Source organism: Haliaeetus leucocephalus, unplaced genomic scaffold (genome assembly GCF_000737465.1).
Source record: "Haliaeetus leucocephalus isolate CR32 unplaced genomic scaffold, Haliaeetus_leucocephalus-4.0 Scaffold646, whole genome shotgun sequence".
Taxonomy (NCBI): domain Eukaryota; kingdom Metazoa; phylum Chordata; class Aves; order Accipitriformes; family Accipitridae; genus Haliaeetus; species Haliaeetus leucocephalus.
In genome coordinates this window covers 4,850,716-4,865,273 of record NW_010973082.1, presented here as the reverse complement: position 1 = coordinate 4,865,273, position 14,558 = coordinate 4,850,716, and the positions used below count along the sequence as shown (strand labels likewise).

Here is a 14,558-nt window from a genome sequence, read left to right as displayed (position 1 = left end):
ATTCAGCTGCCTTCTGATTGAGTTTCCAGGCAGACTGAAGGTGGTGTAATGAAGGCTTATAAACTGCTCAAGCTTCTTGCTTGTTGCCCGTATATACTGCTGTGAAATTCCTAATAGCTTTTCCAAACTTCATTAATCCCTCATATAAGACCTCTTCACGTATTGAAAAACACTGCTCGTTAACTCAGAATCATTTACAAGGATAATGACATGCTTGTGAAAAAGCATACTGTGCTTGTGGCTCAGAATTATACAGAATATGCATAGGTGAGGAAACAGCTTTGAGATGGAAAGGCTTTGAATGAGCTAACTGTCTGAAAAGGAATTTGACTCTGCCTCCCCCCAGAATTGTTCTGTTTTTTTGTTTTGGGGGTTTTTCATTAGGTGGGTTTTTTTGTTTTTTTTAATCAATGAATTCAATAGCAGCAGAAAAACAGGCCACCTGCTTTTGTGTATTTGGTTCCTGAACAACCCTGATACAGAACTTTTCTTAACATCTTCTACTGCTACAACTTTACATACGTATCAATTTTGACATAAGGGTTGCATGTAAAATGTGCTAATGTCAGAAATCTGAGCAGTTCTTGATGCCACGTATGGTTCTGTTGCAGTAGAAATTTAAAATATCTAACAATCTTCCTTTTTCAACTGTAGAACTACATGAGAAAATATATGATGGTGAAAAAGTAATCTACTGGGAAGTGAAGTACCCTTTTCCTCTCTCAAACAGAGATGTATCCTTTCAAGCTTTTTTTGTTCCTCTTGCAGTTTTTGTCACCTGGTCATCCAGGGATCCCAACAGTATACTGATTGTACTGCTCTGCTGCACTTGATCTAAGATCTTGCAGTCCTCATGTTACATGGAATATGTATAGCATGAAGAAGAGCGTGGGTGCCTCTTCCCACACACAACTAAAGCTCACATAGCTGAATTATTACTCTGCAGGATTGAATCCTATAGAAGCATAAGAAATAATTTGAAGGGGCTGGTATTTGTAATGGAATTCACTTGTCAATTCATCATATGTCAAACTGACACTGTTTTGACATGCCTTCTCAACTTGGAATACAGTATGTCTATATTCGTGAATGTCGAGAGATGGATGTTGATGGGCGGAAGATCTGGGTTGTGTTAGCTCAAAGTGTGTCTGTTCCTCAGTGCCCTGAAAAGCCTGGTATTGTCAGAGTTAAAAGCTATAAACAAAGTCTGGCAATTGAAAGTGATGGCAAGACTGGATCTAAAGGTAAGAGGTCAAGAAAGTGTGATCACAAGTCATGTAGAAATGGAAATTTTAAGCTAAAACCAGTTCCTATAAAGTGGATGTACTGAGCACTAGGAGTACTTAAAAATAAGTGGAACTTTTGGAAATGTCCAGTGCAGCGTGCTACTGTTAAGAATCTTTTAACAGTTGGGCTGGGTAGTTAAGAATAGACTACTGACCACATCATTCTGCACTCTCATCCCACCCCCACTCCCTCATCCCACACTTATTTTCCTGCCAGCCAGTTCAGTTGGGTAGAGTCTGATGCTAGTTGCAATTTGGTTAACTCAGCAATGACTTAAATATCATGCTTGACAGATGTATAGATTAAAGGGTTTGCCTAGAGATTGACTCCTGTCTGAGATTAGTCCTTTAAAGACAACCTTATTTTATAAGACAGGCTGCCTAAAATAGTTTGCAATAGTCTAAATTAATATTATGGTGCTCTCAGCTTCCCAGAGGTTAACTGGGAATGGCTATACTTATTTCACATTCCACTTCAGTACAAGTTGACTTTTTTGTGAAGAATTCAGAGCAGAACTGTTGTACTTGGTGCTTCAGTCGTGCACACTGACAGCTTCTGTCATACGGTGTTAGAGCTAATACTCAGACTATGGCTGGATAATGTTGTAGTAACTTCTCTTTCATCTCTAGTCTATATGTACTATTTTGATAATCCTGGTGGCATGATTCCATCATGGCTGGTCAACTGGGCTGCCAAGGTAAGTAAAGGTTGACAGCACAATTGTCTTTGGCTAATCTGTTTCAAACAATGTATTAACTGTATCCATACCTGTCTTCTGCATGTTGGGTAGCATTAATTTTTTCTGAAACGGATGTATTGACCTTTCTAGCTCTTATGCAGTCCCATTTTTAGAATCTTGCTATTGTCTGCTTACATGGCAGTTGTCTTAATTTTTAATTTTTTTTTAAATTCCTGTCAAATTCCTTTTCTTAATCAACCAGCTGGGTAAATTTCTGCAACAAAAACAACAAATCCATGTTCCAGAGCATATGTGAATAGCCTTAACACAAGCAAACTTCAATAGTGCAGTCTGTTTACAAAGTATTAAGAGAATGGTCTGCTGCTTTGTACCAGATCTTGGAATTGTCCTGTATTTGTTTGAAGGCCTCAATCTATATAGTGGGAATTCTCATCTTGCTTATAGTTTTTCTTGATAACATTATGCAAGAATGACTTTTCCACTTTTCTCTTTACAGAGTGGTGTGCCTACTTTCTTGAAGGATATGCAAAAAGCTTGCCGTAATTATTCTAAGAATATGTAGGTCAAAGTTGATCTTAGTTGTTTAACTCATAGAGCTCTGCACTTACAGGAGTGACTACTGTATATTACACTGGATAAAATCTACCTCTAATATTGGAAAGATTTTTATTTTACTTGGTTTATGCCTTGAATTTTATTAGATCTTTGTTTCCATCTCCAACTGAAGAGCTACCCACTGACAAGGTAATACCAACATCAGCTGCATCCTCTAGAAAGTACTTAAGTTTAGCCTTGTCCCCCATGCTTTGCTTATGCTGATTGTAATGTGTCAGCTAGAGGAATTCCATTGATTACATCCTTGAACAACAAACAATGATCTTGCTAGGAAAAACGTCTGAACTTGGACTGAAAATTCTCTGCATGTTATTATGCCTGGATCTGCCTTTGTGGCCTTGCAGGGTGGCTTCCTACTGAAATTGAATAATGGAACTTGCATTGCTTAGGAGGAAACACTTTTGCTACCCAAGTTTGTAATTGTAAACTGTCTGCCTGCTACAAACCTAAAAATGCTGAGGGCATATAGGTAAATTACGAGAAGTCTGCAGTAAGAACCGGAACTCTGTGTTACTAAGCTTCCTTGTGATAGCTTTAAGTCCAGATATAAAAGGACTTGTGCCTAAAGCCTTGCATTCACATCTCAATATCCCTAAACCAGTAGCTCTGTCCAGCTAGTAAAAAAGGAGGAGTTGGCTTCCATGTCTGATTTAAGGGTAGCAAGTTATATCTTCAGAGTCAGTAGCTTTATCTATAAAGCAGCTTGGATACCAACTTTAAACTGGAAGTAATTTTAAAGGGCATGCCTGCAACTAAATGTGAATGAACTTGATGTGAAACTTTGGCTTGCTTGCATTTTTAAATTTCATGCTGATGTAAAGAGTGAAACTGTAATTTTGGATGGTAATCCACTAAAAGTACAACTGAGCAGGAAATTAAATTTCCATCACCTTTGTGGGGTGGGGGGGAGTGGGGAGGGTGGACCGCATAAAAGGTGAGAGGTCCTCAATCTCAGGGATTTAAAATATTCTGCATCATTACTAAATCTGATCCTGTTACTGAACAAATCTTGTAATGGGGTAGCTTTGTCTTGTTAAAAAAGAAATGATTGAAGTGATTGCCTTTATACTTTGTGTAAATATTTGTTTCCAATAAATCATTATTCTATCCATGCAGTGCTCTTGTTCCATCTCTCACATTTAAGAGTGGCCATGCTGGGCAGGTCACAAATGACACGTTGATATCATGGGCTGTTTTATTTTTAAAGGCTTTTGAAAGAGTAAGTTGGATTCATGAGAAATAAGTAGGATTCCATGTGTTCTGAAGAGCTTGCTGCCAGCAGTTTAGGCATTTTTCAAGTGTCTGACTTGGAGACCATTACTGAGTTGAATATTACAGTGCTAGACAACTTTGAATCCATTTTAAATTTAGCTGTCACATGTGTTTTTTTCCAGCAGATAAAGAACAGATATCGAGAGAGAATAGTTCTGAAGCATAATTCTCTTTAACTTTCCATGATTTTTGTACACATGCACTTACTGGAACTGGAGCCAAATTTTTATTTCTGTGTACTGAAAATGAATTGCCTCTATCATACCAAGAATATGATGGTGTTTTGCCTGAGTATATCAATTCTCAAATTTCTTTTTTGGCAGTGTTTAAAAAAAACTACCTTGAGAATTCAGAAACCATTTTAGCAGTGTGCTAAGTATGTAGGAATTCAAATGTCATAAGCAATCACAAGAATACACAAAAGAATTGCTTTTGAACAACAGGATGTGGATACAAGTTATGTCCTGAAGCAAAGCAGCAAAGGTGGGACTAGGTAGATTGTTCAGTAAAGAAACTAGAAAAGCAACAAGCTATTCTAGACTAGGTATAACAGAATTTAAAAAGAGGACTAGCTGAGGATGAATCTTCCTGGAACAATGATGCAAACTAATTGATTTCCAATTCCTTCTGATCAAAACCGACCTCTGTACCACAGTAGTACAAAACCTATCTGTAATTGTAAACCTACCTTAAAACTTAGAGTTTCAAGGTTTATAAGAAATGTGTACCTAGTGAGCTGAGTATGTGCAGAGATGAATCATGTACAGATGAGGTAATTTTTTTCATCCTTTTTCTCGAACCAATCTGTAATTTTGTTTAGTCTTTAATTAAATGAAAGCAGGAGAAAGAGGGAAAGCATTTTATATTCATAAATTCATGGTTGCATCTTTGTCATTACAGTTATTTGTCATCAAGACATAGTTTACAGTTGTCTGCACTGGACTGAAACAGTTAAGACTTGAGCATTCAAGAGGCTGAAGGGCTCCATTGTCAATCTTGCTGAAAACTTGATTTCCTACAGACCCCACACTGGGACTACAGAATACATGGCTTTTGCTCACATATCCTTATTAAAACCATTGCACAGGCAGTTTCTTGTGCTGTACACAACTTTCCAGATTAAAATGCATTTGATTAAACAGTAGCTACGGAAAACAGCTTTTCCTCTATTTGCAAGCAACTAACCAATGATGTGAGATGAATGCAACATCAGATCTGTTAAATTTAGGTCCCCATGAGCTTTCATAGTGACATAAATGTGCCGTGACTCTTCAGTTTGTTTAAGTGTGTGTTACTACACCTATCTTGTATTACTAGGGAAGAAAAAGCAGTTCCACCTTTGTGTGATGTGGCTTCTTGTCTAAATGGGAGATTACAATCAGAAAGAAAGTGTTGGTATTTTTCAGTCTTTGGATGTAAAGATATTCATAAAGCATTCTAGAGCTTTATTCATTACTGATTAAATATTTATCTCGTATAAATTATACATGCATTGTGAATTTTCTGGATAGCTTGAACAGAAATTTACCTGCTGTGAAAGTTGTAAGTCATTGAGTTCTGGTGCACAGGGTTAAAAAAATGGAACCCCCTGTCCCATGCTTTTTGATAATGTAGCACCTGAAAGTTAGCTTTGTGTTTTCACCAGCTCGCCTAAAAATGGATCTCAAAGTTTGTTCTTTTACAGTGATCTGTTGTAAACATAGGGTTGTTTGAATAAAAAGAATGAAGCATGTTGGTTAGGTGATGATTGAGCTTTTCATCTTCTATATCCCACCCCCATTAACAGATCAGCAGGTATCACACTCTGCAGATTAATAGGGACTAATGAAGTTTTCCTAGTAGACAAATAGAACTAGAAAAGTGCTGTAGTTTCTGGCAATAAACAGGCTTCTGATCCAAAGTGCAATAATCAGACTTTCCATAAATCACAGTGAGCTTTGGATCTATTCTCATATAGAACTTTTGTTTTAAAATTACCAGCTCTTACAAAAACATATTTTTGCATGTTCTTCACATAAAGAAGTGGTTCTTTTGGGGGATGACTGGTCACCCATCCCCTGTTTCCATAAGGAGTGATGTTGTAACAAAGTGAATATAAACCATTCTTCCATATTGTGTTCTAGTCATTCAAATCCATTCTTTCCATGTGATGTCTGTGTAAAATTATTGTATTTGAGTTGGAAGGTAAAGTAAAGGAAAGATTCTGAGTAACCCAAAGTCAACATAGTGAATGATGTCAGATATGCAATCACTGTAGTGCTGCCTCTCAGAAGATGATGTGTAAAGGGAAACACAAGTTGTCTTTGCTCAGGAAACATCTGGTTGATACTTCATTTCTCAAGCAGGTCATTGGCTGTTTTTATAATTTAGTGGAACAAAAATGTGGGAAGATAGGGGGATAGACTTCTGATATTAATGCACACTAATAGACGATACATCTTCCCACCAACGCTTTTGCTTTCCATTGTTAGTTTTCTATGTATAAAGAATATTTTCAAATGGGGTCTAATGGTATTTAAATTTCACTTAGCTGAGAGTAGTCTCTCCCTGAGCATGGATTTGTCTTCCTCTAGACAGGAGGATCATTCATCACCAAACTTACTGCCCCTCTGTAGCCTTCTGATCAGAGGAGGCTATTAGACTTTAAGACAGAAAACTTCATTTTTCACTTATCTCTTCAAGCTTAAAAAACACTGAAGACTTACATACAAAACCAGAAAGGAAGACTTACAACAGGAGGTAGGTTGTTCTAAATCTAGATGGACTATATGGAAGATAAATGCTTTTTGAGGAGCAATAACAGGAACAAATCTCTATAGCAAGATGAGTTTTGCTCAATTTTTTTCATACCACTCCGGTTTATAACTGCAGACTTAGGAGGAATCCTGAACAATAAGGTAAATAAAGCTGGTGTTTAGGCATCCTACTAATTCTTCTCTGCAGCTGCCAATTAACATATTAATTGGGATTATATATGAACACATATGCACACATAAAGAGAATGTCTTCTTTCTCTGTTAGTTCAGTATTCCCTGTTCTTTGAGAACTTGACCATAAATGATTATTCTCATCTGGAATCTGAATTACAAAAGTATCCTGGAGTCCTGCTGTGAGACAGGAACATTTTAAATGGGAACAACTCTCCACTGGAAACCTTCATTTCCAAAGGTTTCCAAAGAAAGAGCTGCATCCTGTGAATAAGTGTTTCAGTGGAACATGCCATAATAAGCAATTATGTTGAAGGCCCTTGATTATAGGTATTAATTTTAGCTTTGTGAAAAATATCCTGCATCCCAGCTGTGCAACTAGTTAAACTGAATGCTGTTCCTACAGTTTAAGCATGAGTACCTGTAACATTAAGATTTAAGTTAGTTTACCTTTGTCCTCACTAGATTTCATGCAGATTTTTAGATTTTTCTGAGGCCTATTTCATCACTGGAGGCAGAAGAGGTTCTATTATGGGCTTTGCGACAATGGAAGAGTGAGGTTTTGCCTCAAGCTTAGTTCTCTTATTATTCTTCATCTATGAAGAAACTCCTGAGAATGAATCATTTTAATAGATTGTGTTGTTCCTAGAATGACAGGTTTTGGATACCTGCTGTTAAGTTACAAGGCTCACTTCATTTCTGCCTAAGTATATCTTGAAAGGTTTTAAGTCTTTCCCTACCTCACCTAGAGTTGTGGGGTTTTTGGCTTTTAATATTCCTAGTGCATATACGTGTCTTCCAAAGCATGATGGAGATTGTGTGTAATTGGCTGTAAATGGATGTTTCATATTCAGCTGCAACTTGGATTTATGGTTTAAGAGTGGGTTTTAAACATTTTTATTAAGACCAGGCTGCCGCTATGCATTTTAAAAGTTAATGCGTTTTCTCAGCATGGAAGTCATATAATTGATTTGTACATTTGAGTGGAGAGCATGATTCCACAAGAAGCCAAAATTGCCCGGCCAACCCTTTTACCCTGTGAAAGGCTCATATGATGCTGTTCACCTATTCAAATAAAAACAAACAGTAGGAACATTTCTTCAGCAGGAAATTACTTTGACACTAAAAGGGTCTATTGTCTCAGAGTGTGAGGTGGGTATGTGAAAGAGTACATTGCCTTCCACTGATTTTTTTCTTGTAACATGGGAATAAACTGACCCTTGATAACACTTAAGGCGTGGCTCTAGGAACCATGAAGTTGAGAGCATTATCACTGAATAATGAGCTTGATTAATTCACTACAATGACAGGCAGGCATATCAGTAATTTAGAAAAAGGACTCTAAAATCTGTTTGGAACAAGTTAGAGAATAAGAATAAACAAGTGATCTGAGGACCCTTTAAGGTCTTTCAGCAAAGACAGGCCTAGAAATACCTGCCAGATCACCAAATGCAATTACAGGCACCACATAATATAAATCATTCCCTTTCATAAAGTAAGTTACACAAGTCTGTGTTTAACCCATCCTCTCTTTCAGACTAGTAATTCTGTATGGTTAATATATTTGCTAGTAAATTTATTGTGAAAATATGACTTGACTAGAGAACTAATATTTTGCTCTTCATCATTTTCATGATCAGTAGGTGTCGGAATATTTTATGACAATATAAGGGAAGGTTTTTTCACAGTGATGATAATCAGCAATGAAACAAGTTGCTCCGAGAGACTGTGAAATCTCCATTTTTGGACATACTCAAAGCTCAACTGGACAAGGCCCTAGGCAATTTATCTGACCTTGAAATCAGAGCCAACTTCAAATTCGGTGCTGCATTGGACTGTGGGTTGGACCAGATGATGAGATGATCCCATATGTACCTTCCAAGCTGAATTATTGTATGATTTTTAATAATAATAAATCCAGGAGATTACTGTGTGAATCCTTTTGAGAAGGCAGCATTATTTTCTTTCCAAATGCTGTTATTTAACAGACCAACTTGAATGAGCTAAATTCCTATGATATACAATGAGATGCACAAGTATAGGAAAATCTTACAATCAAGATCTATATTAGAAACAGGTACATAGACATTTTTGACAAGATGCTTGTTGCAGGCTTGCATTATTGCTTTAGTTTATTATTTTAACTGAAATTATTGGTAGGAGTTCGGTGAGAAATCTGGGAAATTTAAACTAAATTAAATGAAAGCAGACTTTCTGAATCTTTGCTAGTGAAGCTTAGAATCATAATAAATACACTACTGAGTGAAAACATGATGACTACTTTTGGAGGACAGCAATAGCAAACTGAGGCTGTGCTGCACACTCAGAAAAAAGTTATTGATGCCAGTTGTTATTGTTCATTTCCTGTTGCATCCAGCAGCTGTAGATCGTATTTGAAAGGTTAAAGCTGTGAGAGGCTCAACCAGGCGAGGTTGAGATATAATAAAAAGAGAAGATGAAATGCAGATTTAGAATATCTAAGCATTCCACAATGATCCTCTAGTTTTACCTTAACTATCATGGCACTATATTTTTAAAGACAGCATGCTAAGCCAAATAGCACTCACAAAATTTTAGCCTTATACATGGTGAGACTCTCTTTTTGTCAGATGGGAGTATATACTCAATCATATTTAATTAAATTAATATTAAAGGATATTTAGTGTTAGTAAGTAGAGTCTTCTTCACCAGACCTGGTGCTCATTACCAGCCTAATTCAATATTTAGCAACAGAAGATTAAGAAATCTTTGTGTTGATTCTATAGTGGACTTTCCTCTACCTGGTCCAATGATAGATATTTCCAATCAATGTTTACTGGTGAATACAATGTCCTTTACTGTCACATGCCTTTCCCTTTCCCTTCCCCCTTCAATATTGTGTCAACGTTTGGGTTGAGCCCAAATCCTAATGTGTGATCCGACCTTCTGACATCTTAGCCCAGTGAGCTACCAACTTAGCCATGCTTCCTGCTCTGGGGAGTAAAGCACAAACATCACACTCAAGGATCTTCTACCCACCTATTATTTTGATGCCTGTCAGTGCTTGTGCATTTTCCTGTATTGGATGCATTTTCATTCCCAAAATATGTATGTGGAACTATATATCTGGATTTATGTGGGAATAAGAATTATGCTTTTCTGCAGTTGGTAACTGTTGAAACTAAGAAAAATGAGGGGGAAAACTACAAACTGGACTAAGAAGACAGTACTGAATATGAAATTACGTTCGTCAGCATTAAGCAGCATTCTGAAAACAGAATGTTTTTGGTTAAAGTGATATGATAAAGTATATGCACTATATTTTACAATAAAACCTTTAATCAGATTTCCATTAAACAAACAGGGCAATTTTTCAGGTACATTTGTACCTTTTTTCATTAAGCAGAGACTTATTTTGAAATTGCAACATTTTTGGCTTGCCATGCCAACAAATCAAAGAACAAAAATGTTTGCTAGAATCCCAGTAAATACTGTCTTCTGACTTTTAAAACTGCAAACTTGTATTAGTTTAGTACCGTTGCACTAATGGAAATGCCAAGCTCTTAGAACATTCTTCCCTAGGTAAGATAGCTTCACTTTTGCAGTTTCCTGTTTTCTCCTAGTACTTTGAAAGGTAAAAAAAAAAAAATCTACATTGCTCCACCCTTGCCTTGCACAGAGGTTCCAGTTAAAACACTGTTTTGTTTGGGAGTAAGAATAAGTTCATTGCCTACAGTAGCAAATGAGGAAGAAAACAAAAAAGGTTCCTTTTTTAACTCTTGAGAACGGCAGTATCAGTAATATGCCTTCAATAGTTTCCACAGCAGAGAGATCAAATGAATGAAACATCAGCGAGCTAGGATAGTGCAGTCTATTTTTGGTAGTGAAGCAAGCATCCACAAAGCTCATCTAGTTCACTGGGGATATTAGAGGAAATTGCAAATATTGTAGAAGGCTATTCTGATGTCACATGCTTTTAGGTGGGTTAAAAGGACAAATACTGAGCCTTTCACTTTGGATTTCTCTCTGTCAGTTGCTGTTTATCAAGAAAGGTTGTGTTTTTGTCTACATCACTTACATTGTCCCACAAACAACAATTTTTTTCAAGAACTAATGAAGTCTGTAATGTGGTAAAGTACATAAATAAGCAGTGGAATAAGTTCAAATTTTTCACTTAGTTTTAAAACATACTGAAAAGAATATTTATTGGATTAGTTTCAAATGCAAATACAAAATATTTAAGCTTTTCCCACCTCATTTTCCTCCCACTTTTTGATTTTTAATTATTAAAAATAAATTGGAGCTAGAGAAAGATGCAAAGAGAGGGATAGCAGCAAGGAAAGTAAATCTTAAGGTTTGGGGGGGGAACTGTGACAGTGCTCCAATTGTTATGGAAAAATAAGGAAAAATAGTATTTTTACTTTTCTTTTGTGAAACAATCAACTACTAGCAGCCTTTTCCACTGCTGAAAAGCAGTCAATAGTCTGGACAAAACAAAGTATTAAATCTGCAGAAACAAATAACTCCCTCCTTCTCTCACAGCTGTATGTCACAAGCAGCAGTAGAAAGTCACCCCCCCACACACCTTTAAGAATTTTAACATTGGCTTCGCTCCACAGCGTTACTTCCCTCTCAGCACAGCCTTTAGAAGAATCCTGCCTCTTTTCCCTATTGACCTGGATCAATTGTGCCTGTGTTGAACAGTTGCTGTACAAGGCAGCACAGTCCAGGTACAAAAATGTTAATCTCTTCAAACTATTTACGATAATGCCTGGTAAGAGACTAAACTCCCATCTTGAAGCTGGCAATCTCAAAGTAAGGCAACCCAGTCTGCCATATTACTTCAAATGCTGTTTTGTTTTATTTGTATTGGAAGGCCACAGTTTGGAAAACCAAAGGGGCCTCGCAGGATAGCAATAAATATATTTATTATTATCCTAACTTTGGCTTCAGTAAGAGAGCTAACTGCATCTGCACAGGAAATAAGATCTTTAGTTAATGGACTTAAGACAGCAGACACTGATTACTTGAGGAAGCTGACAAACAAAACCAATGTGTTCTGATCCAGTGGATGATATTGCTAAATTGGCAGCCTCATTGTCTTACAGAATGACCTTGCATATGCAGTTTGGTGAGTCAACTGGCAGAGGTTGCAAGCGCAGGATTACTGACTCTGAAATGTGGCAGAAGGAAAGGAAAACAAAAATACCTTTGCACAGAAAGGCATGCATGTGAAGTAAATGAGGGCAAAGCAGCACCTGGAAAAGGGCAGTAAATAGAGCTTAATAGTGAGGAAAGACTACAGGAAACTGGGTACCCAAACACAGTAGAACCAGGAAGGCGTATCAAAGCATTAGGAAAGGGCCACAGGTACAGTGTAATAAACAAGGGCACCACTGGGCACACACTGCTTACTGATCTGTGCAGACTACAACATCAGGGGTTTGGGGAAATAGAAGCAATGTGGACACGGTATAATTTTTTTTTTTTTTTTATCTGAGAAGTCACATCAGCATTTGGTTTCCTTTTTCCTGATACTTTCCTGATGTTTCACGCAGTGTTGGAAAAAGACCAGAAAAAAAAAAAAAGTGATTTGGTTTAAAAAAACATAAGTATTTTGCTAATTCATGCTATTCAGAGACTAAAGTACAGCTCTAATACTTTTGTCTGTGAAAAAAAGTAGGATGTGGCCATTACGTGAAGAAAACACTGAGGCAAATTCTGAATTGGGAATATCAGTTCCTAGGAAGGTCCCTCACTCAGGTCTATGTGAGAATCCACTCACTTACATGCACAGAGGTAAATTCTGGTGCAGATATTATACAGAATTTTTACTCTGCAGTTTCACTGTCTCAATGAATCAGAAACCTCAACACAATACCTTCAAAATTGTATCAATACCCTCCTTACACAAACACACATGTGCATACACAAAACATGTTTCCATCATCTGATAGTAAGCATTTTCAAAAATTTGTTTTCTAGCTTCTCAGCCATGAAGACTGCAAATACGCTTGAAAAACAAGTAAGTACTAAGAAGTTTTAAGTCTCTCCCAAATCATGAAACTCAGCAAAATGATGAGCTGTCAACCTTGTTCTCAGATATATTAATTACAGTCTGCTGTAAACGCAGGGTGAAGTCCTACACTAAGGCAGTAGGTGTTTTGCTTTGCCTTCTACCTACCCAGTCGCTTTTCAGTTCCTGTTCACTTCCAGCATGACAAAATAAATTAATTCTTTTTATCTTCTGAATTTTTCCTGGTCACCATGTGATCAAGGAAGCACTCAGTTTCATACTTTCATTTACTACTAATAAAAACACAGCAGATGAAACGCCATTTAGTCATTTAAACTTCTAGCTGGTAATATCTTCTGGATCATTAGTCAAAACTGCCTAGATTAACATGAAATATTCCTTCTGCTCCTCCCCAAATTCACCAAATACTTTGTATTTCTTTAAGCAAATGAAAAATTTGACTTATTACTTTTTTTCTAGTAGTTGTTCTGTATGATCGCTCTGTCCTTGTTAGGTCTGACTTACATGTGGATCTTTGCAGATCCCAAAATCTGGAGCTATACCTGGTTGTCTATGACTTCATCTCTTGGTATCTCCACTCAGCCATAAATTCTGATGTTTCCTCAGTTCCACACTCTTCCTTTTTTCAAAAAGTGGCACAGCAGTCACCTAGAGGACTCTACTCACTAGCCTCTCTGGTATGCTCATAACCCACAGATTTTCTAGTATTTCACCTACTTGTTTTCTACTTCAGTGCTTATGTTTTCTAAATCCTTACAGTGCCTTAGCATTAGGCACTCTTCTAAGCCAATGCCACAGGGCAAAATGAACAGTGCTCAGAAACTTGTCACGATTTCCAAATCACTTTCCAATATGCACAGGAGAGATTACAAAAAAAGTATTACCTTGCCCTGCTGAAGTGAATCACTGATGGTGAAAAAGGGAAGAATCTACAAATAAATTCTCCTCAGGAAATACATGTTTCCACTCAATCTATTAGGGATGTAAATTATTCTCTCATATTAAGCAAATTGTATTTTTAAACATTCTGTGATTTTATCACTTATTAACAGATTTTTGGGGTGACACCTAGTGGTGATGATTGTATAAAACAGAGTTCCTTGAAAATAAGACTGTAGCATCTTTGAGCAGGCTGGGGCCATTTTTCTCTGAATTTATCAAGGGTCTTTGCTTCTTGCTTTGTAAAATTATGGCTGTGAAACCTTACACAAATCGTGCACCACGACAGGAAACCTTCTTGAAAAGTTCTGCAGATATTTTGTCCCCTCTGCAAGAAACCACCCTGGATGACAAATGAGCTGTTAGATAGTATGAGTTTTCCCTGCGATGCTGCAAAAGGCAACATCCTAAAATATTTTTTCTCCCTACTGAGCACTCCGTTTTGCCATCTCATAATGTATGTTACAGCTGAACTTTAGGCAGTTTCAAAGAGGCGCATTCTAAAACAAATCAAGAAAATGAAAAATCCCCAACATTGTATCTACAGTTGGCTGCTACTGCTTTCATTTACAAAGGCAGATTATAAAGTACATTCAATTTGCATATAATTAATTGTGATCTAAGAATTTTAAAGAAATAGTTCAACTATTTTATTGAAATTAAGGCCTCAAACAAATCTGCTTAGGTTGTAGGCATTTAATGACAGAAATCTTCCAAAGTGTCTGGACTTATAAAGACAAAACTTTAAAAGGATAGCACTAGCTAGATTAAAAGCTTAGAATTTTTGCTAATTCCATTTAAG

The 14,558-nt window shown here is 36.9% G+C and overlaps 1 protein-coding gene across 3 annotated transcripts in view; it reads left to right on the top strand.

Annotated features, from left to right (window-relative positions):
* PCTP (phosphatidylcholine transfer protein) overlaps positions 1–3,409 on the top strand; it is an 11,116-nt gene extending 7,707 nt beyond the window's left edge. For all 3 annotated transcript variants that reach the window (XM_010578669.1, XM_010578666.1, XM_010578668.1), the window contains exons 3-6: positions 655–734; positions 1,073–1,244; positions 1,917–1,984; positions 2,484–3,409. In XM_010578669.1, the coding sequence (XP_010576971.1) occupies positions 655–734; positions 1,073–1,244; positions 1,917–1,984; positions 2,484–2,549 (386 nt within the window). In that variant the 3' untranslated portion in view covers positions 2,550–3,409. The remainder of the gene's footprint in view (positions 1–654; positions 735–1,072; positions 1,245–1,916; positions 1,985–2,483) is intronic.
* The last annotated feature ends 11,149 nt before the right edge of the window (positions 3,410–14,558 follow it).